Genomic DNA, 26,447 nt, shown 5'->3' on the forward strand with positions numbered 1-26,447 from the left:
AGCAACAGCGACGGGTCACTTTAGTAGGACAGGGAGGGACGAAAGAATTAAGAACCTAGAGAGAGTTAGAGAGAAAGAGGTCTCGCTTTAATTAAAAAAAAGAAAAGAAAAGAAAATCTGCTCCTTAAAACCCACCTGTTTGAACTTCAAGGCAGCTGCATGGTTCGGTTGGGTGCTTTTCCTAATCCGGTGGTTTCGGAGTTTTTGTTGATTGCCTGCAGGTTTGGCTGGTTGTCTGTCTACTCTCCATGGTTTTTACCGGTACGTGTGAGTCGCCCGAGGCGTTGGATCCTATATAGCTGCCCGGCGGAGGACACAGGCAGCGGCCGCGTCTGAGACAGAGCAGAAGGACACGGTGTCGACTGTCGAAATTGGATGGATGGATGGATGGATGCTGCCGGCCGTTTAGTCTACTATACTGTTTTGCCGAGCCGTTATTTGTCTGAGGCGCGAACTGGAAATAGCAACAGCCTGTCTACTGTCTAGGTTCATGTGATGCGTCTGATACCGGTCCATTTGGTCTATTTTTAGCACTGTTACGATGATGAAATTGGCTGTTTAGACTAGGCTACTTCCTCCCCGTGGCCACACCGCTTAATAGTTTACATGCTTTGGAGTCATGTTGGTCTTATTTCCTCTCTAGCACTAGCCTAATTAACTGAGTGATTGACAGATTTGGTAATTTGATTTATTATTTATGAGTTCCTTGAAGTTTTGAGGCCTACAATATCTACAAAAGAGGAATGGTTTATATATATAGATTCACCAGACGAGAAAAGATCCATAGCGATTTGACCTCTGTTTAATTCATATTTTGGCTATAGCCTAGGCTATATATGCATCTGTCACAAAATGCGCACTCTTTTTAATTGATACATTTGGACAGGGCAGATGTTCATTATAGGCCTACTCCAATTCAGTAGGCCTACACTGAATATATCAAGATATAATCTTACTATATAGGCAGATAACAGTAGGAGTTATAGCCTAACTACAGCGAAAGCTGGCGGTTATAAGACAATTAACAACAGGTGCTATAGTCTACATCAGGCCAGGGACAGGGTTTTATGCAGCTTCATGGGGCAGAGAGGTCTGGTCTTCTGTATCATCCAAACAGCCGAGGTTTCTCCTTCCTCTTTTTACACGACAAAAGTTTAGTTTTTAGTTTTAGTTTTGTTAGGGGGAAAGAAAAAAAAGTTAATTGTCAGATTCGAGAGTTTTTTGGCTACACAAGCAAATGCTGGTTTCCCAGATACTGCATGGGGAAACAAATTAGGGATCGCTATATGCAGCTCGGAGCCTATCTGTTATTTTTATTTTTTTTGAGTGGTGCAACCACTCCTACAACCAGCAATGTCCGTGCGTATCTATGTGGCCGTCATGAGAACGAGTATGTGACTTATTAGTACCAGTAGGGGGCGCCAGAAACAGAGAGAGAGATAGTGATGTGCCTGCTGCCTGCTAATGAGAGAGAGAGAGAGAGAGAGAGAGAGAGAGAGGGGGGAGGTGGGGGGGGGGGGGATTGCAACACTCAGTTCACACGGGTGTGATTCTTTTTTAGTTAATAACCCTGAAGACTTATTTTTTTCGGGTGTGTGTGTGTGTGTGTGCTGCAGGGATATACTCATATCATATATAGAATGATGGAACTGGATGAAATGCAGCATTTTTACAGACAGCCTGGAGGAGACTAGTCTGTGACGCAAACGACTGTAACAAATTCCACGTCTGTGTATTGTAAACTGTAGGCCTATATGAATTCACATTCGTGCATTTGGTATGAATGATGACATTGTGGACCAAGTCCAAGCAGAGAGTGAGTAGCCTATATACTGGAGGATAAAATGGACCAAAAACTCGGTCCATATACACCCTCTTGTTTAAACTGCTTTTAACCTAACTAAATATCATAAATGTTAGTGAGGCTGAGAGGATATAGGCTACTGGCTACACACCTGTTTTTACCGTTTGTTACCACCAGGTGGCGACAACGAGGGATCATATATCGCTACACTTGCTGTTGCGGCAGCAGCCCTTTTTCCTCAACTTTTAGCTCATCATATATGCGAGAAGAGTTGACTCCCATCAGCAGACTATAGGCTACTCAGTAGAGTCAGAGTGGGCCTGTATGTTTGGTGTTGTCTGTCTGTTGGGAAAGCCATGGGCCAAGATAAGAAGAATGCAGTCAAACTGACTGTACTGTAAGTGCCTGTTTTTCCTCTTTTAGCAATATCCTGTCATCTGAACATGGCATGTTCCGATGTTCAAACCGCACTAACCAGTGAGCAAACCCCAAACTGGGTATGTTCATGTCCAATTTGGGGTCTGTCTGTCTGTCTGTCTGTCTGTCCGTCCATCCATCCATCCATCCATCCATCCATCCATACATAGGTATGCGGTCTAGCTTAACTTGGACTCAGGGGGGTGGACGCCTCTGCCTTGCATAGTCCCCAGTGAATAGGCATTTTGCCCTTCACTGGTAACCTTATTTTGGATTTGTTTTAAATATAGGAAGGTTTTATGGGCTGGGCTTTTTACTAAAAAGCCCCCCCTTTTAAAATACTACACACATACATACATACCCACCTACATACATACACTTCAGACGTTTTAGCAGTTTTTAAGGACCCACTTTTAGGCCAGTGCACCAGAGCAAGCTTTTGCCTTTTTTTAAACCCCACCCATTTTAACCAAATACATACATCCATCCACCCATCCATACATCCATACATACATGCATCCATTTCTCTCTTTAAATCTTGCATTAAAGCTGCGATCCATAACTCAAACCTGGTCTGCTGCATGAGAGGCCAAATGTCTGCCACTCAGCTGAGAGGCAATGGCTTGGTCAGGGCGATGGATGGGCTCCAGCAGGCACAGGCACTACTTGTCAAGTTGTCAACTAGTAGGTGTCCTACTACTCGGCCGACGCCATGCAGGGTCTATACATGTATCCGTGTCAGAGTAGGGAGACCACCTTCATCCACAGCAGATGTGTATCTATTATAATATATAGACCATACTCTGCCTGCCTGCCTGCCTGTCTGTCAGTCATGTTACCCTGGCAGCTGCTCAGTACTTTTATTTGGTGTTTAATAGTTACTGTCTACTAGTGTCTATAGTACTCATATCTCTCGGTCTGTCAGCCTGCCAGTGTGTCCCAGTCCATCCAGCATAACACACCCAGTGCGCTGTATGGCTTTTTATTCCTATCTGACTGTGTGTTGAGGGCTCATATAGGGATGGAAGCCATGCATTGCGCTGGGAGCAAAGCACGCTGGTATCTGGAGGACCACGGAGAAATTAACTCTGTAACTCACACACGCGCACACACACGCGCATGCACACTGTCATGCATGGATGCACTTGTGAACATAAATGGGTATATGGGAATATGGGGTTAAGTCCAGGCACACAAATATACCTCCTTGAATGTATACAGATACATAAATTAATGTATAGACCCATGCTGTGTATGTGCATGAACAACGACACCCATGCAGCGGTGGCTCAGGGGTAGAGCGGCCGGATGGTAACCGCAAGGGTGCCAGTTCGAACCCGGGTTCCCCCAGAGTTAGTGTTCTTGAGCAAGACACTGAACCCTATAGTTGCTCCTGGTGGTTTCCGCCACCATCTGTGTATGAATGTGTGTGTGAATGGGTGAACGTAATGCACAATCTATGTAAAGCGCCTTGGATAAAGGCGCTATATATATGCACCTTTTACCATTTACACAACCCACACAAACATCACACATTCTCAAGTCTGAATCATGAATGTAGTAGGGCCACATGTGGGTGCATGGTGCAGGGTAAAGTAATGTAGTAGGGCCACATGTGGGTGCATGGTGCAGGGTAAAGTAATGTAGTAGGGCCACATGTGGGTGCATGGTGCAGGGTAAAGTACCTGAATGTACTAGGGCCACATGTGGGTGCATGGTGCAGGGTAAAGTGCCTGTAGGGCCACATGTGGGTGCATGGTGCGGGGTAAAGTAATGTAGTAGGGCCACATGTGGGTGCATGGTGCAGGGTAAAGTACCTGAATGTACTAGGGCCACATGTGGGTGCATGGTGCAGGGTAAAGTGCCTGTAGGGCCACATGTGGGTGCATGGTGCGGGGTAAAGTAATGTAGTAGGGCCACATGTGGGTGCATGGTGCAGGGTAAAGTACCTGAATGTACTAGGGCCACATGTGGGTGCATGGTGCAGGGTAAAGTACCTGCCCACCGTCGTGGAGACTGCCTGGGGTTCTCTTCCTCCACGGTTCCGCTGGCTTATGGCCGGGCAGTCCCAACAAAAACAATAAGGCGGGCGTGTTTGGCAGGTGGGAATCCGGCAGTGGATCTCCGTCGTTGCTCCTCTAGTACAGTGGGAAGGAGTTCGAGGTGGTCTGAGAGTGTACAAATGGAACCAAATGGACCCCAACGGTCCATTTGTCACGCCTCAGAGTTAAATTAAGTTTGGTTTTACAGTAGGGGTTCCAGAGATAGAAATGCCATTAAATAGGGGGCCGTAGCCTAATTCAGGTCAAACATGGGGGCCCTTGAGCCGTACAAATCTTCTCTCATGGGGGTCCTTGGCATGTATTTTCAAATGGGGGGTCCGCAGGCTGATGAGTATCATTTGGGGGGTCCTTGACATGAAAAGGTTTGAGAACCACTGCTTACAGGTTGGAGGCATAGTGTGTTCTTCTTCCACGCTCGTTACGTTATACCACCCCCCCACGCTGCTGACCCTCATCCATGAGTTGTTACACATGACAAGCATACACACTGTAGTTACCCAAGGCTTCCACACACATTGGTATGGATACTGTAATTATAATATCTGCATATGTTTTTTGCGATACAGATCAGCCACCTGTTGCTTCTCTCATTCCCAGAGTCCCAGACAGGGACATAATACTAGTCAGCATCTTCTTATTGTTGACCCTGAACAGGTTTTAATTTCAAACTTAAAGTTATATTTCCCCCAAAAATAATATAACATTTTGTGACTATATTCACTTGCTGTTCACTTGCTTGCTGTGTTTGATTGATGTTATCTATGTTGCTGCATTGTCTGAAGGAAGCCAAACAAAAATAAACTCCTGTACACAAGATGTAAGTACAGAAACTTGAACCTTCTTAGAATTTCAAAAAATGACAATATGATATTCACTTTCTCTCACAAACACGCATACACAGTCATGCACACTACTATGGTTTGCCTGTGTCCAATGTGCTCCTATGTTCACACTGCAGTGGGTCAGTCTGAAGCCGTGTGTGTGCACCCACAGGAGGCCTTTGCTATGTTTCACCAGTTTCAATTGAAACAGGCCTCCACCCTCAGGGGGCCTCCGAGCTCCGACTGACCACCAGGTGTCATACAACCCCCCGCCACCCCTCTCTCTCACTCACTTGCTGCCTCATTCTCTCCCACGATGTTAAAGTTACGCCTATTCCTGTTAATAACCTGGGTAAAATGTGCAGCATTAGGAGGTAAATGGGAGACACTTTTTTTGTGAAGGGCCGACAGGATGAGGACAGGTGTTGTTGCTGTGTAATTGTCGATGGTAATGGCAGCACGCGATATTGAACAGTCAAAACTATTCGTCTCAATACGCCTGTATCAACAGAATAATTATGTCATAGGTGATAGGTAGGCTATAAATGGGGGCCTCATGTTTGGTCTTGAAACGGGCCTCCAGATTCCTAAGGCCGTCCCTGTCACCAGTTGATAAATGGCTCCCTGAAGTCAAACACACTCAACAACCACTGAATATATAGAATAAGTACAGAGAGGACATACAACCAGAATGCACATTCTGGTTTGAATAGCCTCCAACAGAATGAATCAACAGAAGCACAGTTGACTTGCATGCACGCACGCACGCACGCACAGACACACACACGCATGCACGCACGCATGCACGCACGCACACACACACACACACACACAAACACACACACACACACACACACACACACACACACACACACACACACACTGCAGTGTGTCATGCACCTGCTCCCTCAGATAGTTCATTAATATAGGCTAATATATATGCTAATATATTATATAATAGCCTACATATAATGTATTAAATAGCAACTCTTTGATGTAATTTTGAGGGGCGCTATATTCAGCTATTAGTGTAGATTTTCGTTTTACATTGTTGCATCATATAGTGTCTGTGCAAATAGACATATTACGTCATGATAAGAGCGCCCCTCACCTGACACACGGGAGTGATTTTTAATTAATATAATTTAATAATACTACAGTATATGAGTAGTATGAGTATGAGTATGAGTTGTTACTTTCACAACCAGTAGTAGCTATTTTCATATGTGGTTCAGTCTGAGATGCAGTGAAAAATACTGTTGGTGAGTTGATGAGGGCCTCAACAAAAGCACAACACTGCCCCTTAGTGTAATTTGATTTAAGCATCTCTCTCTCTCTCTCTCTCTCTCTCTCTCTCTCTCTATCTCTCTCTCTCTCTCTCTCTCTCTCCCTCCCAGCTCCCACCTTCTCTCACTCTCTCTCTCTCTCTCTCCCTCCCAGCTCCCTCCCCAGGCTCGGCTCCAGGATGAAATGACTGAGGGGGCATTTGAAAATGGCGAGGGTGCACATCTAATTTTTATATAGTAAAACTATGCTGTATGTACATAAAAGTGAGGGTGCAGAATTTGGAACGGAGGGTGCTGGGCACCCTCTGGCACCCCCGTGGCGCCGGGCCTGGCCTCCCACTCTCTCTCTCTCTCTCTCTCTCTCCCACCCTTATTTTGGTGTGTGTGTGTGTGTGTGTGTGTGTGTGTGTGTGTGTGTGTGTGTGTGTGTGTGTGTGTGACTAACCATCAGCTTGGGAAAAAAAACATTATGGTATGGGACAAGGTGTTGAGAACCCCCCTTCAATCACCATATCAGACTATACGCTGTAAGTGAGGCTGGAGGCATGAGGTCTGGAATGGCATCCAGAAGAGCGAAGCAGAGCTGAACAAAGCAGCAGCAGAAAAGGAGAGCTATAGGCGAAACCGAAAGGCACCTCAATCGGTGTCAGCAGGCGACGGCAGCGCATTCAAAGGCCATCACTGCCAAAGAGACTGCCTCTCACATGCATTTGTGCCATGGTCTCTCCAGTCGAGACTGAAGGCCGCTACTACAATGAATGTGGAAATATGTAGCGCAATAACAGCATGGCACATAAAAGCAATATTTGTACAGTAAGTATGACAGTTGCGTGGAGGCAACGTAGTACAGATGGATTCCTGTGGCATGCAGAATTGTTTGTGCATGGAGTGATATGTGCTAACAGAGTGGTTTCGTAGGAGAAGCCGGACGGATAAACGGGCATATTGGTTTCCATTATAGTAGAAGGATATGCATCATCGTGTGAAACATGTTATAGAGCTGTCCATTCTGCCTAGCTGTCACAATTGCATTTGCAAAGTGGGGAACAGTCCACATTTGCATTGCTGCATTTGCAGGTACAGTCACCTTTACAGGTGCTTCTGGATCAGCTCTCTGCAAGCTCTGGAAACTAGGGGTGCACGATTATGAAATTATGACCCATATCCGATCTCCGATTATTTGCAGGGTCATATCTGCCGATACCGATACCGAGGACCACAATGGAAACAAGTCTAGGCCCTAGGGGCTTGGCCCAAAGCATGTTAATAAGTATTAAATCAATCAATAAATAGCCATTTCCAAGTGTCTGTTTTCACAACTGAATGACTACTGAATGAGATGAGTACACAAATGTAATGTTATTTTTACTCAAGATTTTACATCATAATGATTTGGCTTTTGTTGTATAGACTAGAGGTACTATACACTTTTGATTTATATTGAACTAGTTTTTTACATTTTTCCTTTAAAAACATTTAGCTGGTGAAAACCGATTAAATATATTAATATATATATTAAAATATATTATTATTTAGAGACCGTTCCGATATGGCATTTTTATGGCCGATACGGCCTATTCCGATTATGCTACCGATTAATCATGCATCCCTCTGGAATGGTCAGCCAAACTGACACCCCACCTTCTTCCTTGGCCCACCCATGACCCTTCTTCCTTGGCCCACCCATAGTTCTGTGGAGAAGGAATCACTTGGTGGCTTGATGTGCTGGTGGCCCAGATGCCCGCTTGGTAGACTGCAAAAGCCAATAGGCGGATTTTCACATATTTCACATATTTCATTGATAGTCTTGTGATTTGATATTTAAAATAGATATTTGACAATGGCTGTCCTAAAGAAGCCTCATACAAAATGTGGCGCTTTTATCTGCAAGTGCACAATTCTCCTAAAAAAGTGCACTAAGCCACCAGTCTATAGGCCTACTTCTCTCTGCGCTGCAGCCCCACAAAAATGCATTTGTGCACTTCTTTACATCTGTGATGATGTTACAAAGTTCTGATTCTGTCGTTTTACACACTTCTTAGACTGAGAGCAGGTGAGCACAACAATACGTCTATAGTTTGAAGAACAATTAAATAATGCATGTACTATGAACTGAAGTTATGATATTTAAAATAAAGGTTGATGTGAATTGAATTCCTTGTAATGCATTTATTTTTCATTGATTCTTGACATTTTACATCTCTATTTGGCCCATGTGTATATGGATCCTATATCCACACAACACTGGCTGTATCCCAATAATTTGGGGCAATTTATTCTTGCCTTGAATGTATTGGGAATTTGGGATACAATCAATCAATCAATATATATTTGTGTGTGTGGAACTTTCTGTCTTTTGGTAGAAGGGTTCGTTTTTATTTTCTGTTCCAGACTTCCAGTAGGTGGCGGCAGCGCCTCGATCCTCTCAGCCTCTGGGTGGCGGTATGCGCTTTACATTGGAGATAACCATAACCCCCGTTAATAAACCTCTACGAAGAAGAAGGGGAGGAGACGGAAGTGGGTCACGTTTTAGAACTCTCCTCCAAAACAATGTTCTGTGTTGTTATGAAATCTGCAGTGTGAAAAAGATGTAGCTTTCATAACAGGCTCTTCCACAACTTAGCCCGTGTGCGAAGTTTCCTCTCATCGGGGCATTGTAGATCTGCAACAACAACAATACCCTCGTCTCGTCTGTTGTGCACAAAAGTTGCAGAAGGCATCATCATCATCATGGCTAAACGCAAACAATCTGCAGCAGGTACAGCCGCGGAGAATCGTACAAAAAAACTAAAGCCAGTGTCTAAAAGAAAGATGCAAAAGGAAGCAAAAGCAAAGAACGGTCCAGGTATGAAAACCACGATTTAATGAATCAATTTATAAATTGACTTAAGTTGAATTTATAATACAGACTGTGAGCGTTGGATTTGACAGCCATGCAGTCTCCGTGCAGGTGCATCATGCCGAGCATTGCAGACTCTAGCCTCGGAGACTACATGCATTTTCCTTTCAAAAGAAAAGAAAACACCCTCGGAGACTCGGAGTATAGAACTCTACTGTAGTCTTCGATCAAGACTGTCTATCATAGATGTATTTTGACTTTTGCTTTCGTATCTATGCAAAACTATGATGATCCAAGGCTATGCTTGATTGATTAATTGATTGATGTTTGCAGAATTACAGTACATTTCAAGTACAACTCAATACAATATATGATCGACTTTGCATAAACCCTGAGTTTAGCACTGTTTAGTGTTTAACCTAAGTTAAAAGGTTAACTAATTGTGTTCATGATGGTGTTCATTTTAATAAGAACCTATATTCTCTGTTTTTAACTTTATTGTGACGTGGTAATAATATAATTGAGTAAGCTGATTGGTAAAAAGACAAATCTTATTCTCACTCTAATGCCAATTTCTTGTTTATTTCCACGAATCCATCCTCTTTATGGATCTGTCTGTCTTCTTGCCTTTTGTACCCTTTAAAAAGTGTCTACTGTATCTCATCCTAGCTGCAAGCAGGGAAGTCCTATCTATCTAACACTAACCCCTAACCACAAGCAAATCTTATATCATATTTGTATTAATATCTGGAATCTAGAGTTGCAATACCAACCCTAGACAACCTATCTGATTGTATTAAACAACCAACAATATGCAGCTTTGCGGAAATCTTGAACTTTCCATCCATAGACATGTTATGAGTTACCTTCTGTCAATAAAACCTTCTGGTGATAATTCTTCCAAGTGAACATAATGCAGGAAGCACCAGGCAGGTTGCTTTATTGAAAACTAGCACTTCCGAAATCCAACACTGACTAAATGTCATTTAATACAGTCAGATAGCACTTTTCTGTAATACGAGTATTGGCTCACAACTCCCATACAGAAGCTGAACATGAATATCTCTCTACCAGTTGAGACCCTGATGAAGGCACATGCAGGCCCAAAACGCCTTGGTCGGTTTTTTTTAACCCTTGTTTTTTAATAGAATGAAATAAAGGGTTTTTCTACCTCAACTGCACAGACCTGCCTTGAACCCTCTTTAAAGTTCGGCACCTTCTTAGTTCTTACCTACTTCCACATTGATCTTTACAGATTCAACGGTATAAACGGAATAGCCACATTGTCACGATAAAATAAAAATAGCAGCTCATAACAAGCTCATAATGCGGCACTAGGTGCCACGCTATTAGCTTGTAGATCTGCTATTTTAATAGCTATAATGCTTAAAACACCAAAAGGGGTTCCCGCGAATCCCGCCCAAAATGGGTTTAAAGAAGTCTGGTCCTGTATTAATGAATATCTCTCTCTCTCTCTCTCTCTCTCTGTCCTCAACAGGTAATGGAGTCACGATTGAGAGGAAGAACACATCTAAGCCACGTTCCTCCCCCAAACCAGCAAGGGCCTCTGCCTCCAGGACCACCACCTCCACCACCAGCAAATACTTCACTTCACAACCAAAGACTAGCGATGACGACGACGATGATGAAGAGGACTTTGATATGGTCCCCATGGCAACCACCACTGTTGAAACGGACACAAACCAAGACGATGATGAGGAGGAGAGTGAAGAAGATGATTGGGAGGAGGTCGAAGGTGAGAAGGATATTATAAAGACTGAACATCGCTTACCGGTATTTCTGTCTGTCTGTCTGTCTGTCTGTCTGTCTGTCTGTCTGTCTGTCTGTCTGTCTGTCTGTCTGTCTGTCTGTCTGTATGCAGAATAATTAAGAAGCAAATTTATTTACGCTGTGTGTGTGTGTGTGTGTGTGTGTGTGTGTGTGTGTGCGTGTGCGTGTGCGTGTGTGTGCGTGCGCGTTTATCAGAGCTCGATGGACCTCTGGGCCCAGCAGGGCCATCAGAGCTGGTCCTGCCGTCCCAACCAATCGAGATTGAGATTGAGACTCCAGATCTTGTTCACAAGAGACAGAAAAGGTTTGTGTATGTGTGACTGTACTGTACACACATTCAATTGTTTTTCTTTTTTCTTTGTTTGCTCTTTCTTGCACTCTTTATTCTATCCCTTTTGTTTGCTGTTCTTGCTGTGATTCATTGATTGATGTGATGGAAGTTTTACTCTTATGTACCTGATCCTGTACACAACAAAGTAGCCTACAAACTTGAACCTTGTGTTGCACTGTAGAAGTTCCCATCGTCAACCTCTCTCTACGATAGCTACTGATTAAATCCCTTTGCTGATTGGTCAGGGAGAAGAGGAAGGCGGAGTGGGAGACGTACCTGAGGAGGGTGGTGAATCGCTTCAACAAGGATCTGCTGATAGACACACACAAGGTACACACACACACAGACACACACACACACACACACACACACACACACACACACTTTAACCATTTATTTATGTCCACACCACCGACAAAATAAGTTCAACAAACACACTTTCTAATTGTCTCTCAGGTTCACCTGATGTGCCTCATAGCCAATGGGATGTACCGGAATCGACTGTGCAACGAACCAGATCTGTTGGCCATCACTCTGTCTCTACTGCCGGTCCACTTCAGTAATGTAGCCAAGGAACGCATAGACAATCTCTACCTCTCTGGACTGCTCAAATGGTGCATACGTGTGTATATGTGTAGTGTATGTGTGTGTGTGTAGGGTCTATTATGTATTGCACTTTTTGTGCAATTCCAAATAAAACAATTAAAATGTGTTTGCGCAGTAAAATCCCTTGTTTTAATTGAACTTCTTAGAGTATATAGTGTTACATTTGTGTTAGTAAATTGACACTTGATTCACTGCTGATCTGCCAGTAGACTTGAGGTGAGGTGCTGGAGTCACAATGAGGTATATAAGAAAAAAAGCACACTCAAATCTGTGCAAAATCAGATTTTTGTAATTTACAAGACGGCAAGCTTTCGGTTGTTAGACCTCCTTCAGGCTGCTTACATGTACTTGTAGCTTAGACCTAAAAATATATCAATCCTATGTGATAATTTCTGCTCACCTTTCTTCATGATAAACTCTCTCTCGCACGCACGTGCACACACACACACACACACACACACATACACGTCGTACACACTACACTCACATCTGCTGCTGTATTTCTCTTTCTCACTCTTCCCTCCGTCTTCTCCATCTCTCCAGGTTTGTTGCTACGTTCACCCTGAACCCCAGTCTTGCCTACGAGGAGCATCCGGACCCCAGGGGTCTGCTGGAGAGACGGCTGGCCAGCCTGTCTGCCAGGGACCACCGGGAGATGACGCATGTTAGTACTACCTTCATCTCCGATATCTGCTATATACTGGATGTGTCTGTCTACAAGTTGACTCGTACTACCTGATGAAAGGTCTGAGCAACCGAAACTTTGGATTTACATTCAATTGGGGCGGCGGTGGCTCAGGGGCAGAGTGGCCAGATGGTAACCGCAAGGTGGCCAGTTTGAACCCGGGCTCCCCCAGAGTCAGTGTCGGAAGAGCAAGACTCTGAACCCCTAATTGATCCCGAGTCCTGATGTGCTGGTTGGTGCCTTGCATGGCGCGGCAGCCATTGGTGTATGAATGTGTGTGTGAATGGGTGAATGTAATGCACAATCTCTATAAAGCGCCTTGGATAAAGGCGCTATATAAATGCACCATTTAAGGTGTGAAGACAGTGTGAAGGATTATGTTCTTTGCTTTTCTCATGCGTTGACTGCCTACTCTGCACCTGTCCCTTGACACATGGGAGAAATGCAACAGTAAAGTTGCATTCACTCCGAATATCACTTTATTGTCGATTACGTTTGTGCACTGCTGCCGAATATTTTATATTATAATTTTTCCGCAGCTGTCTAGTGGGGTGTTGGTGACACTGTGACAGGCAGCTAGTTATAGCCTTTCGTATCTGCAAAACGCAGCGAAATAACACTGGTGTGTAACCACCTTAAATTCAGCAGTATAGTGGAAATTGATTTTCCAATTTGAATGTATAACCCAGCTAATGTTATAGTTGTCTCTCTTTTTTTTTGTTTACCCTTTGACCCATACGCTTTGTGTTCCTACAGCTTTTCCTATTGGTTCTAAGGTCCCTGCAGCTCTTCTGCCGATTGGTTATCTCCCTGCAGCCGATTTCCCTCAAACCTCCACCTGCTAGGGTAACGAGTACCGACAATCTGTTTCTTTTGTTCCACTGTGCTTTGTGTTTGTTCACTTTCATTCAAATGTAGAGTACGTTCAGAATTACATTTTTAATTAAACAGACCCACTTACCAACCCCTCTTCTCACTGCCGCTGCAGGGAAAACGAGCTAGTTCCTCCAGCAGTGCCCCAGGAGAGAGCAACCCTCCTGGCCAGACAACCCCCAAAGACAGCACCACGCCTTCTGAGCCCAGGGTGTCTCGTGGTGCCAAAAGACCTGCTGGAGGGAAGGCCAAAGGAGAGCGCGGGGGAAAGAAAGCCAAGAGGAAAAACATAAAAGAGGAGGAAGAGGTGGGGGGAGGGAGGAGTGTGACGATAGGCGGACAGAAGCCCAAGAACTCGAAACGCCGCAGTGTTGCTTCAAAGGTTAGCTACAAGGAGGAGAGCGGGAGCGAAGGGAGGGAGGGCTGGCTCAGTGAGGCGGAGGAGTTTCAGGTGAGCAGTGATGAGGAGAGCGAGGATTCTGAAGGTGGGGCTAAATCCCAGAAGGGCAAGAAGGGGAAAGGAAAGACTAAAGGCAAGACAAACTACACAATGCCACAAAATAAATCCCTAAAGGGGAAGAAGGGGAAAGGAAAGGGTAAGGGCAAGACAAACTACACAACGCCACAAAATAAATCCCAGAGGGGTAAAGGAAAGAGCAAAGCCAACACAGCAATGCCACAAATCAAGAGTGGAGGATGCGCGAGTAAGAAGGTGACGAACAAGCAGGAGGATGACAAGTGGGAGGAAGTGGCGGACGACAAGAGAGGAGGAGGACGAGTGATGATAAACAAAGGATTCACTAGAAAGAGCGGAGGCCTAAGGATACGCGGGCCAGGTGCAGACGAGTGGCTGGAAGTATACGTACCCAAAACGTCTTCCTGGGTTTGCGTGGACGTGCAGCAGGGGATCGGCCGGCCACACCTCTGCCCCCAGAATGCAACAGCGCCCGTGACCTACGTGGTGTCCGTGGACGGGCATGGGCACCTGAAGGACCTGGGCAGGAAGTACGACCCCACCTGGATGACATCGTCCAAGAAGAGGCGGGTGGAGGAGGACTGGTGGGAGGATACGTTGAGGCCATTCCTGGGACCGGAGAGCGAACGGGACAGACAGGAGGACAAGGAGGTGAGACAGACAGACAAATATTATATAGTGGATGACCGTCATGACATCCAGTCCACTACACCAAATGATCTGTGTTAATTTAACGGGATAGTGTACAAAAACAACAAATGTAACCAAAGAGTAGCACAGGCTGCAGTGGGCTCCCTCGACATAAATAGGATCTGTGGATAATGAAACCTAAGATAGTTTAATGTTTTGTTCGAGAACTTCCATGGCATAAATTACACAGGTCTGTTAATATCAGTTTCTTAAGCTGTAGATATGCTTATTTTATTTTTGTTTGTTAAATTCCTGTGTGGATAAAAAAAAATCATAAGCCTTTGTTTGGGACAGAGCTCATTTTCTGAATTTCACCCCCAATTCCATTTTAAATCTGAGGTGGGAACCCATAATGGAGGTAACGTCCGAGTTGGACATTCAGTGTTACACTACAGTCAGTGTTTAGGTTGCTGTTATGCTCGTAGTCTACATACAATAACAATATAAACATCAAACGTCATATGAGACTAGAATAGAGGCTACTACTACAAATATCACAGGTGTTCTGGTGCGATGTTTGAAGGCAATTTGGTGATGGAATTAAGACCTGCCTGCCCCATTCAGCCTCCACTGCACCCTTAAGCTGAATTCCAAATGTCTGCCTCCTCCTCCTCGCTTCCTCCGTCATCTGTACTCCAGCATGGCAGTGTTACGGTGAAATTGGTGACCTGCAGAAATATGTGACAATGGCGTAGACGTCGCATAACGTCAGTGTACGAAGAACGTATTTAAGGGTCCGTCCGTAGCACTGCCATGCTGGAGGACAGATGACGGAGGAAGTGAGAAGGCAGAAAATTGAGTATTGGAATCTGTCTGTCTGTCTGTCTGTCTGTCTGTCGCTCTCTCTCATAATCTCCAGCTTAATGCCAAGATGATAGACAAGCCTCTTCCAACAGGCATTGCAGAGTATAAGAACCACCCCCTGTATTGCTTAAAGAGGCACATGTTGAAGTATGAGGCTCTCTATCCCCCCACAGCAGCTGTACTAGGCTACTGCAGGGGAGAGCCTGTATACTCTAGGTGAGTAGTAATGCACTAGGTGCTCAAACAATAACTAGATATATTACACGCATGCATGCACACACACACACACACACACACACACACACACACACACACACACACACACACACACACACACACACACACACACACACACACACAGAGAGACTGAGAGAGAGAAAGCCAACAGACTTGCTTGTGAAATGCATATTATTTGATTAAAACATTAATACAGTCTTGATGAAGTAAGCACACATTCTTAGAAATAGAACACACACACACACACACACACACACACACACACACCAACAGACTCTTACTTGTGAAATTAGATGTTCTTTGATTAAAACATTAATACATTATTGATGAAGTAAGCACACATTCTTAGAAACAGAAATTCCTACTAGAACCAAAGACTTGGCTTGGCTATTCCCCATAGCATAACCTTTATTGGTTATTAGGGATGTACGATATCAGCATCTGCAATATCGGCCTTAAAATTGCGATATAGGTATCAAAATAATGTTCCGGGCGTTATATTATTTCATAAAATATTTATTTTTGAATGGGAATGGGGAAAAGTCTGAAAGCTGCAGGTTCAGTCAGTACTATGTTTAAGTTATATAGACCTAATAAATCAGATAAGAATGCATTCAAATTGGCTAATGGGTGTGAGTGCTGCATAGTGGCCCAAACTCCTAGATGTGAGGACCTACTAGTATAAGAAAAGGACAAAATTTCAATATCCCTACAGTACTTCATTATCTTATTATATGCTTTCAGATTTCTTTCAGGGCGTTTCACGTAGGTAAAACTAGGTATGATGAGAAATAGCCACTACTGGTGTGGTGTGAGTGCACGGTTAGGCAGGCTGTCAGGCTGCTGTGTTGATTTCATAGACTAAAACTAAGACGAAAAATGTTCGTCGACTACCTTTTTCCACTGATGAAAACTAAATGGAAACTATGATGACTAAAACTAACACTAAATATACTGACAAAACTAGACTAAAATGTTAGGGAGGGACTCATTTTACAATTTGTTGCATGCTGAAAATAGACGATCTACAAGCTCACAACGCGTTGCAGCTCAACACGTTGTGGGCTTGTAGATCGGCTATTTTCAGCAAGTGATTACGACGGCATCAAGGCCCTCCAAAACACATTTTGTATCCTATGATATAATCCTATGATATTTTGTCGACTAAAACTAGACTAACACTAAGACATTCCAGGTGACTAAAACTAAATAAAAACTATTCAAGAGACTATGACTAAAACTAAAATCGAAATTTGCTGCCAAAAACAACACTGTCAGGCTGTCTCTAAATGTTATTGTAAAGAAGCATTGTACTTGTTTTCAGGTACTGTGTGCATACGATGCATTCCAAAGACACGTGGCTGAAAGAGGCACGCACTGTCAGACTGGGAGAGGAGCCGTACAAGGTAACATACTCTTTTTTTCCCCTTTTCCCTCTCAGTCCCAACCATCTTGCTGCTCCATGTTTCTCTCTGTCTGTCACTCTCCCCTGATCTTGTCTCTCTTGTTTTATTCCATCCGTCTTTCTCCCAACTCTCTTTCTCCTCTCCTCTTTTACAATATATTAAAAAGTCAGTTTCTCCCTTTCTCGCCCTTCAATCCCCTTTCCAATGATATGTGTGTTGATGACGTACGTGTACGTATGTGAATATTGTTATCACTCTCTTGTCATTAGATGGTGAAGGGTTTCTCTAATCGTTCTCGTAAGGCCAGGATTGTGTCCGAGCAGAGGGAGGAGAAGGACCTGCCTCTGTTTGGAGAATGGCAGACTGAGGAGTACATGCCTCCTATAGTTGTAAACGGGAAGGTAGGTCTCTCTCTCTCTCTCTCAGTCTCTCTCTGTGTGTTGGCAGACAAAAGAGGCTTCAGGGGCTCCCCATGTTTCACGGAATTCAAACATATCTTATAGATATAGGCAATTGGCCATGGATGCTGATCATTGCATAGGCTGCTGCCATCTATTTTGGTATCGGTGATGTGCTGGCCAAGTTGAATAAGCTAGCAGTGATAACTAGCAGTGAACACAATTTTTTATTTTTTAAATGGAAACCCTGTAACGGAAATATTATGTAATTCCTTTCATAGGAATTTTGAAACATGGAAACTAGGGGGTGCTAGAGCACCACCTGCCCATGTCCCTCTGAATAGCAATGTGCCCTTTTGAAAAAACAAACAAAAAGGCAACCGGCCGGTTCCACGCGCTGCACAAGGTGCCCTTTCTTCACTTGAGCACCTGCCCCTCTAAATGTCTGCACGCCACTGCTCAGACATTTTGAAGCCCGGGCAACTGCCACACATCTTCCTTTTCTCGCTCAGTCACAACCATCTTGCTGCTCTCTCTCCTCATGTCTGGCTTGCGTGTTAATCTCGTGCAACTATTTATTATCTTCTTAGCAATAGTGAATTAATCATAAGACGTTCCCCTTTCGATCCTAAAATTGTAGTGGAGTACGTCAGTAGAACTAGACTAAACTAAATCATACTCGAGTATGGTACAGATTACATATAATTTAACAAAGTAAAACTTCCTCAAGATTTTACCACTTCTACCAACAGCATACACATGCACATTTCCTGTCTCTCCTCGTCTGCTAGGTTCCTCGCAATGATTACGGTAACGTGTACCTGTTTAAGCCGTGCATGTTGCCGTTGGGCTGCGTTCACCTCCGACTGCCCAACCTGCACCGCGTCGCCAAGAAACTGGACATGGACGCTGCTCCGGCTATCACAGGCTTTGACTTCCATGGAGGATACTCGCATGCTGTGTAAGATGGTGGTCAATAATTGATAAAACACATTTGCCATATTCAGTCAGAGGTCTGTCAGGGAAGTTTCTTATCTAATCTAAAGAATTTCACTGAGATTAAATATTAAAAATCACATCCGTGTGAAGTGAGGGGTGCTCTTATCATTATACATCATCTCATGAACAACTGAATTTATGTGATTGGTTAGCCGATTTGCTCGTCTACATTTTCCCTTCTATTAAGGGCATTTTATTTTATTTGACCAATCTGGGAACTAAATCGTTACCAAGAAATTTCTTCACCAATGTGTTTCTAAGGGTGTCTAATAACATGTACTAAAATATTGAAATTCAACTCCCATGGGAAATTTGAGTTATTAGCATAATATGTGACCATATCCTATATAAGGCAAGAAATGTCCAAATTGAATCCTTTTTTAAGTAGCATGTGACATGAAACTAGGGGGTTTTCATGATTCTTAATCCATTCCAAGCATTAGTTTTGCACAAAAAATCATTGGGCTAAATTCGGCCATATCCACTTGCCCAATTTATGTGCTGACCTCATCACATTTGTGATGACGGCTATGGCTGTTTTCCTCCCAAGGAGTGTTTTCTCTTACTATTCATTGTCAATGGCATTTAATGTTTGTGTTGCCATAAATTTACGTCATATTTGGTGGACATTTGACCCAATTTCTCCTTTCATTGTCAATGGCAAATATGAGATGTGAGGGGACAAAAGCTGTATATAGGAGGGGCTAGCGCTCCTCAAAAATGATGTTGGAACTAAGAATGCTGTTGTTGTCTGCAGGGTATATTTATTAACATGCGTCTGTGACTGCATGTTTCAGGACTGACGGCTACGTTGTCTGTGAGGAGCACGAGGAGGTCCTCAGAGCAGCCTGGCTGGAGGATCAGGAGATCCAGAAAAAGAAGGAGGAAGAGGTATGTGTGTTTCTTTGTAAGATGTACAGAACATGAACAATTTTGGACACTGAACTAGTGGCAGTATGCAAGAGCCGGGCTTCTTTTAATTTGATGTGCCGCGCAACATTTATTTTGACCATGCATGCACACCTGCGCACCAGTTATGTGCACCCCTGTGTATATCCATAGGTCATGTTTGTGACGACATCCCTACAAACAAACAGGCCACTAGTAGGCTGTACAAATACATACGGAAGTGCTATCTTTGGGCATGAGAATGAATGACTTCAGGGGCCCCTCCTGAGGGCGGGGAGTGAGAATGAATGACTTCAGGGGCCCCTCCTGAGGGCGGGAGTGAGAATGAATGACTTCAGGGGCCCCTCCTGAGGGTGGGGAGTGGCTGAGTCGTCCTGAGTCTGACTCGGTCAGGCTGCGCTCATAGTACACTATTTCTTTATGTAAGCTAAAGAATCCGATGAACACGGAGAGCCAAAAGACAGTTGCCAAGACCCCATACATAGCCTATTTATATTTATACCAGTAAGACGCGCAAACGCGGGAAGCGAACACAGCTGAAACCCTGCAGATCATGTCTGTCTGTCTGTGTGTCTGTCCCGCTGTTACTGTATATGTGGACCTGGCCCCTTTTGTGCCCATATATGGAGCTGAGTGATTGCTGATGCAACACACTCCATATCTGGACGTATAGCGGGACAGACACACACACACACACAGACAGACACACAGACAGACATGATCTGCTAGGTCTCATAGTAAGTGCTCACTGCTTTCGCAATAACGGCTGAAACGGCTGATATATCTTACCAACTTATTGAAGTCTATTACAATATCCATATTTGGGTCGTGAATGTCCCAGAGTTCCATATATGAGAACGACGGCGACATCCAGCACTGACATCAGGCTAATGTAGAAACGTCATATATGGGCATACACGCCTGGCATCGTCATGGTGATACGTACCCCAGTTGGCTGGCATCTTCATCATGACAAGCATCCAGTAAAACCGTATAAAAGAAGGATCAGAAGAGGTGTAGCGTCAATTAGTAGAAACTCCTATTCTTGTCACAGGAGACTCCAAAGCCCTCGTATATCGTATCGTATATCAAATGTGTGAAGATGGCAGATTGTCAATGCGATGATGCAGGAAGCTTGAGCCCAAGAGAAGTGCATGATAGACTGACCGCGCAACGTGACCAAGTCAAAACCCTAAAAGAAGACATGGCTGATAAAGCTGACATCGGTGCTGCCGTCCAACTTCTGGTAAAGTTAAGACTCGACTACAAACAGTTAACGGGTCAGGATTACAAAGCAGGATGTCCGCCCTCAGAAGGTTCTGTTGTTCAAGACAACGGGCCATCGGAAGAAGATGCCGATGTAGATACAGTTGACCCGTGGAATGTGTCCGCCACCAGTGCCAAGGGAGTGGACTATGACAAACTGATAGTCAGGTTTGGTAGCAGCAAAATCGAGAAGGAGTTGGTGGACAGACTGGAGAAGGTGGCCGGCCAGAAAGCACACCGCTTTCTGAGAAGAGGAATATTTTTCTCTCACAGAGATATGCACCAGGTGCTGGATGCATACGAGAGGAACAATCCCTTCTATCTTTACACGGGCAGAGGACCCTCGTCGGAGGCCATGCATGTTGGACACCTCATCCCCTTCATCTTCACCAAGTGGCTGCAGGACGTGTTCGACATCCCCCTGGTCATTCAAATGACGGACGACGAGAAATACCTGTGGAAGGACATGACGCTGGAGCAATGCCACCACTACGCGATGGAGAACGCCAAGGACATCATCGCCTGTGGCTTTGATGTCAACAAGACGTTCATCTTCTCCGACCTCGACTATATGGGTTCGTCACCGGAGTTTTACCGTAACGTGGTGAAGATCCAGAAACATGTCACTTTCAACCAGGTCAAGGGGATCTTTGGCTTCACGGAAAGCGACTGCATAGGAAAGATCAGCTTCCCAGCCATTCAGGCAGCTCCGTCCTTCAGTAGCTCCTTCCCTGAAATCTTCAAAGGCAGAGACAATGTTCCGTGCCTTATCCCCTGTGCCATAGACCAGGACCCCTACTTCAGAATGACCCGTGATGTGGCCCCCAGGATCGGCTATACAAAGCCGGCCTTGCTGCACTCCACCTTCTTTCCTGCCCTAGGGGGTGTTCAGAGAAAGATGAGCGCCAGTGACCCCAACTCCTCCATCTTCCTCACTGACACGCCCAAGCAGATCGAGAACAAGATAAAGCAGCATGCGTTCTCCGGAGGCAAGGACACACTGGAGGAGCACAGGACGCATGGTGGTGACCCAGACGTAGACGTGTCCTTCATGTACCTGACCTTCTTCCTGGAGGACGATGAAGAGCTGGAGAAGATCAGACGGGACTATACCAGTGGAGCCCTGCTATCGGGGGAGTTGAAAAAGCGTTTGATTGACACGCTGCAGCCAATGATTGCCGAACACCAACGGAAAAGGAATGAAGTGACGGACGCCAAGGTCAAGCAGTTCATGACCCCCAGGCCGTTGAACTATCTTTTGGGCAATGACAAGAATACCAATGTAAATCCTGTCACAATGTGACATCTCAAGAATGCATGTGTGAACTGGGAAACGGAATTCAAATCAAATTCAACACCTTCGGTGCAGGAGTACCTCAGGGGGGGGTGCGTTTGAGTACACCAGCGGACCTGGAGGTGCACATCACCGAAAAGGTAGATCACGATCTACCTTTTAGGTCACAAAGGCTGTGCAGGTAGACACAGAATATTTAAAGGGACACTTCACCCTTTTTGCAAAACAATATGTTAATGACGTTTAGAAGATTTAGAATACTTTTCCTGGGAATCTTTATTATGTGTGTGATATGTGGTATTAGATCATTTAGATTTTAGCAGTGAGCCCAGTGTCTATGATGTCATGGAGACTGGGCTCACTTTCTTCCTGGACGGTGGACAGTCTCGCGATTCTTGGCACGTTCAGAAACGTACTTTTTGCCGTTTAGATACCTCTATAAACTTACACAGTGTACACATTGAAAAGCAACACAGCAGACAATAATGTGTTATAATTTATGTCTTCTGTTAATTGCCAGAAGTGATTACTTTACAAAAGATCTGTCATTCAGAAATATTGTTTGTGTAGCTCATGTTCATGAGCTGGTCACTGAGCTCTATTGACTCCAGTGCATTCTGCCGAACTTCCGGGTACAGTTTGGCTTCCATGGTGCAATCTGCCGTCTGGAATTGCGTGATAGCGAAAATGACGTTGGTGACTTAACCTCAATTTCATATACCTTGGACTACATGTTGTCTCAGTAAGACAGCCCTCCCCCTATCCACAAGGAGGAGCAGTGCACCAAAGCATTATGGGAATTTTAGTCCAGGAGGGAAGTGAGCCCAGTGCCCATGACATCATATAGACTAGAGTATACTCTGGGCTCACTGCTAAAACCAAAAAATGTAAAACCACATATTACACACACAAAGACCCCCAGGAAAGTTTTCGAAATCTTCTAAACGTCATTAACAAACATTTAAAAAAGAGTGTCCCTTTTAATTTAAATAAAAAAAAAACCTGTCCGCTCAAACCCACAATGCAATAGGGCTATTTTGTTTTCAAGAGAGTTGCTGTGCACAAAAATGTCAGTAGCATTACAAATACTAATAAAAATACCCTTCCTATTCCATTTCCTCCCCTCTATTTCCCATTCCAAGTGCATTTGTCTTAGGCTATTATGTAATGCCAGCTCATCTATTCCAAAGCCCCCTCAAGTATTTAAACCAAAAAATTCTGGTGAGTAGATCTTGTTCAGCTGGTCATTTTGAAAATAGCTCTCAAGTCGAAAAAGTGTGGGCACGCTTAACTTTGGTCCCAGCCTTACTCATTTGCGAAGAGAATAGCCTGGTCGGGTCGGAACATCCGTCAGATGTATTTCCCCCGAATACGATATTTTCCGACCAATCACAACACTTGTTTCATACAAAGAGAATGTAAACTGATTTGTAAAGCGTCAATGTAATTTCCTTGAGCGGTACTTCCGCCAAAATCCTGCTACTTCCGCCAAAATCCAGAAATGCACTCTATAGCGTAGGTCCTGCCCAGCATTGGGCAGCCCTGGTGTACAGTATAGAAAAATGACTCTGAGTTCAAATTCCTGGAGGTGCCTGTCTGTCTGTCTGCGTGCTTATGTGTATTATTGTTTTGTGTGTATATATAATTTCTGACTAATTTCTATTTGGACATTTTATTACTGGAGAATCCGACAGTTAGTTGGCTCTTTTCAACCCATGTAAATGTTATTGTCTCATTGTGTTTTCCAGAAGCGAGAGAAGAAGGTGATCTCTAACTGGACTCTCCTAGTGAAAGGTCTTCTGATCAGAGAGAGACTCCAACGGAGATATGGTAAGAAGAACCAGGAGCCTGGTGGAGCAGGGACCTCGAGTCAGACTCACACCCCAGCCGGAGACGGGGCAGATGGGCTGTTATCAGACGATGATGAGGAGGTTGAAAGTGGAGGTCCTGCAATAAAGACAGCTGCAGAGACTCTGGCCATGTCCTGGCCTCAGAACAGACAGGAGGAAGAGGATATGAATGCAAATGTACCGACAAAGAAAACAACCAAACGAGAGAAGAAAGGGCAGCAGAAACACCTTTTCCCCTTTGAGAACGTGTGATGTGGGAAACCAGTGGCAGCGGCTTCATGTGCTGATGACCAGTGTCTTGCATATGCCTGTCGTATGCAAAAACAATTTCTAAACTACTATGTGTAATATGGCTAAAACATAAACATCAATTGATTGTTTCCTGTATGTCAGTGGGAAGCTGGTCCATTACCTTATCAAGCCTTGTTCTTGTGGTTCAAACACTGGAAATTATTTAGCTCAGGGCTATATGCGAGGGTACACTACACTGCAGTGGTTTTCATGGGTCCAGGGACCCCTAGGCGTTTAACTTCAATTCATTCATCATTCATCATTACATTTAATTAACTAACTACAAACTGTTAAAGTCAAATAATGTATGAATGACTTTCCTATAGCAGTAGGCCTGTTTCAAATCACTATGAATCTATTTCACACGTACAATTATGACATTAAGACAATTTCAATTAATTGAAAACAGAATTCAATATTTGAATAAGAGAATGATTTGAAATGTGGGTCCGTGGCCGGCCAATCTGAGAACCCATCGTCAAAAAAGAAAGTAAAAACAGTGCCCTCTTTTCCTTTGAATTGAGGGAGTCAACAGTTTGTCTCGAGAGACTTGTGGCCGGCTAACAGCAAATGAGAGTAAATTTGAGGGTCTGTGACATGAAAACGTTTGGAAACCCCTGCACTACAGCTCCTGTCTGTAGCAGATGTAAGTCACTGGGATCTCTCCCTTCATGGAGACGAAGCCTGGAAGACGAGGACAAGCATGCCATGCTGCTGTGTAACCTGAACTGTAGGTGGCGCTACATGAGTTTGGCCTGTACACCCAAAGAGCAGATGGACGCTTAGTCGCATACGATACAGTACTCCCAGTCCCACTAAAACCACAGACCAACACAATGTATCTGAAGACGACGGACACATCCTCTCCTCTCCACTCTTCAACTCTGTTTCTCTCGCTCACATTGATCTTATGACTTGCTCTTCCTTCCCAACACACACACATACAGTACAGTACACTCTAGTCACTCCAGCTACTTACCATGAGTTTTTAATTTTTTTACATCTTTTACTGTATTCTGTTATCTGTTTCATCTCTATCACTCTTGGTCTCTTTCAGAATTTCTTGAATCTCTCTTCACATAGGTTTTATAATATGGAAAATAGGTGAATGCATGTTATTAGACACTGTTTTTGTATCAAATATTTTTTCCAAGAAACGTTTAAAAACAACACTGTTCTGTACTGTAGTGTTGTTTATTTTCATATATTTCCAATATATTTTAAGGTCAAACTACACATGGATGGTGCAGAGATTTCCTGCAGTGTTTCAAGGACAGACCTGGGTGTGTTCTCAGTCACAGCCTAGACTCAGAGAGTACAGTAGTAGCTTATTTAATTTTTTTATCTATAGTTTTTATCCCACGATTTTGCAACCCATTTTTTCACCCAGAAAATCAGAGGAAGTGTAGCGCCCAGGATTACATTAGATAATGTAATCCTGGGCGCTACACTTGGGGGGGGGGGGGCAGCGGACTGACCTCATGCTTCCTTCTATGCATGAGGAGTTCAAGCTTCTTCTTTTCACCGGCCGGACGTAGCGCGTGGAAGGAACACGTTATTCCGACCAGTTTCTTTCCCCTCCATCAGGCGACCCGGCTGGCCAGGAGGAGGTAGTTTAGAGACCAGGATTACTGCATGTTTTTTGTGAGGGTACCTACCCTATGGGAAACGGGGAGAACATGCAAACTCCACACAGAAAGACCCTTTCGCCAACCCCGCATCGGGTATCGGCACTGATGACGCGGAGGAGGGAACACGCCCCCAGCATGTTACATAGTAGTAGTTTTATTACAAACACAGGATATGATGTTATTAGCCAAAGTGCCATGGACTGATCTACATGGCAGTGGTGTCCTCCCTGAGCCAAGCTTGCACCTGACCGTATCCTAATTTATACCTTGAGAAACATGGTGTCGTGTCACTGATAAAGTCATCACAGGTTTGGGTGGAAGGGCTGGGCTAAGGCAGTGTTGCCAAGTCTTATTTGAGTTGCGGGAAGAAATGCTGAGTCGTGTGTTGGATTTTCTTTGGGCTTGTTTTATAAGCACGTGGCCTCTTTGGCCAATATTTCATACTATAATTGTCTCCACCAAGCTGAAGGCTTGGGGAGAGAGTGTGTTTGCACTCCGTCCGTGTGGGTGTGTGTGTCTGTCCGTCTGTGTACAGATAATCTCCGGCACCGTTAACCCGGTCGATGCCAAATGTTGCACACACACTTTTGAAAAACACATTTCTTTTATATTACTCCTCCAGATTCTCTCCAAAGATCCCGCAAATTGTTACACGCTATCTCTATAATCATGTGTTCAAGG

The 26,447-nt window shown here is 44.3% G+C and overlaps 2 protein-coding genes across 2 annotated transcripts; both read left to right on the plus strand.

Moving 5' to 3' along the window:
• Positions 1-8,941: 8,941 nt before the first annotated feature.
• On the plus strand, positions 8,942-25,227 carry xpc (xeroderma pigmentosum, complementation group C). The gene is made up of 14 exons (XM_080764543.1): positions 8,942-9,236; positions 10,729-10,986; positions 11,217-11,325; positions 11,598-11,682; positions 11,809-11,966; positions 12,502-12,622; positions 13,400-13,489; positions 13,632-14,642; positions 15,541-15,701; positions 17,047-17,128; positions 17,398-17,529; positions 18,318-18,487; positions 19,323-19,416; positions 23,743-25,227. Exons 1-14 carry the CDS (start codon positions 9,122-9,124, stop codon positions 24,094-24,096), a joined length of 2,940 nt encoding a protein of 979 aa, XP_080620669.1. The 5' UTR covers positions 8,942-9,121; the 3' UTR covers positions 24,097-25,227.
• On the plus strand, positions 20,537-22,003 carry LOC308315961 (tryptophan--tRNA ligase, cytoplasmic-like; the record flags this gene model as incomplete). The annotated part of the gene is made up of 1 exon (XM_080764236.1): positions 20,537-22,003. One exon carries the CDS (start codon positions 20,537-20,539, stop codon positions 22,001-22,003), a length of 1,467 nt encoding a protein of 488 aa, XP_080620362.1.
• Positions 25,228-26,447: the final 1,220 nt, after the last annotated feature.

The sequence above is a fragment of the Protomyctophum bolini genome, assembly GCF_963924005.1.
Source record: "Protomyctophum bolini genome assembly, chromosome: 5".
NCBI lineage: Eukaryota > Metazoa > Chordata > Actinopteri > Myctophiformes > Myctophidae > Protomyctophum > Protomyctophum bolini.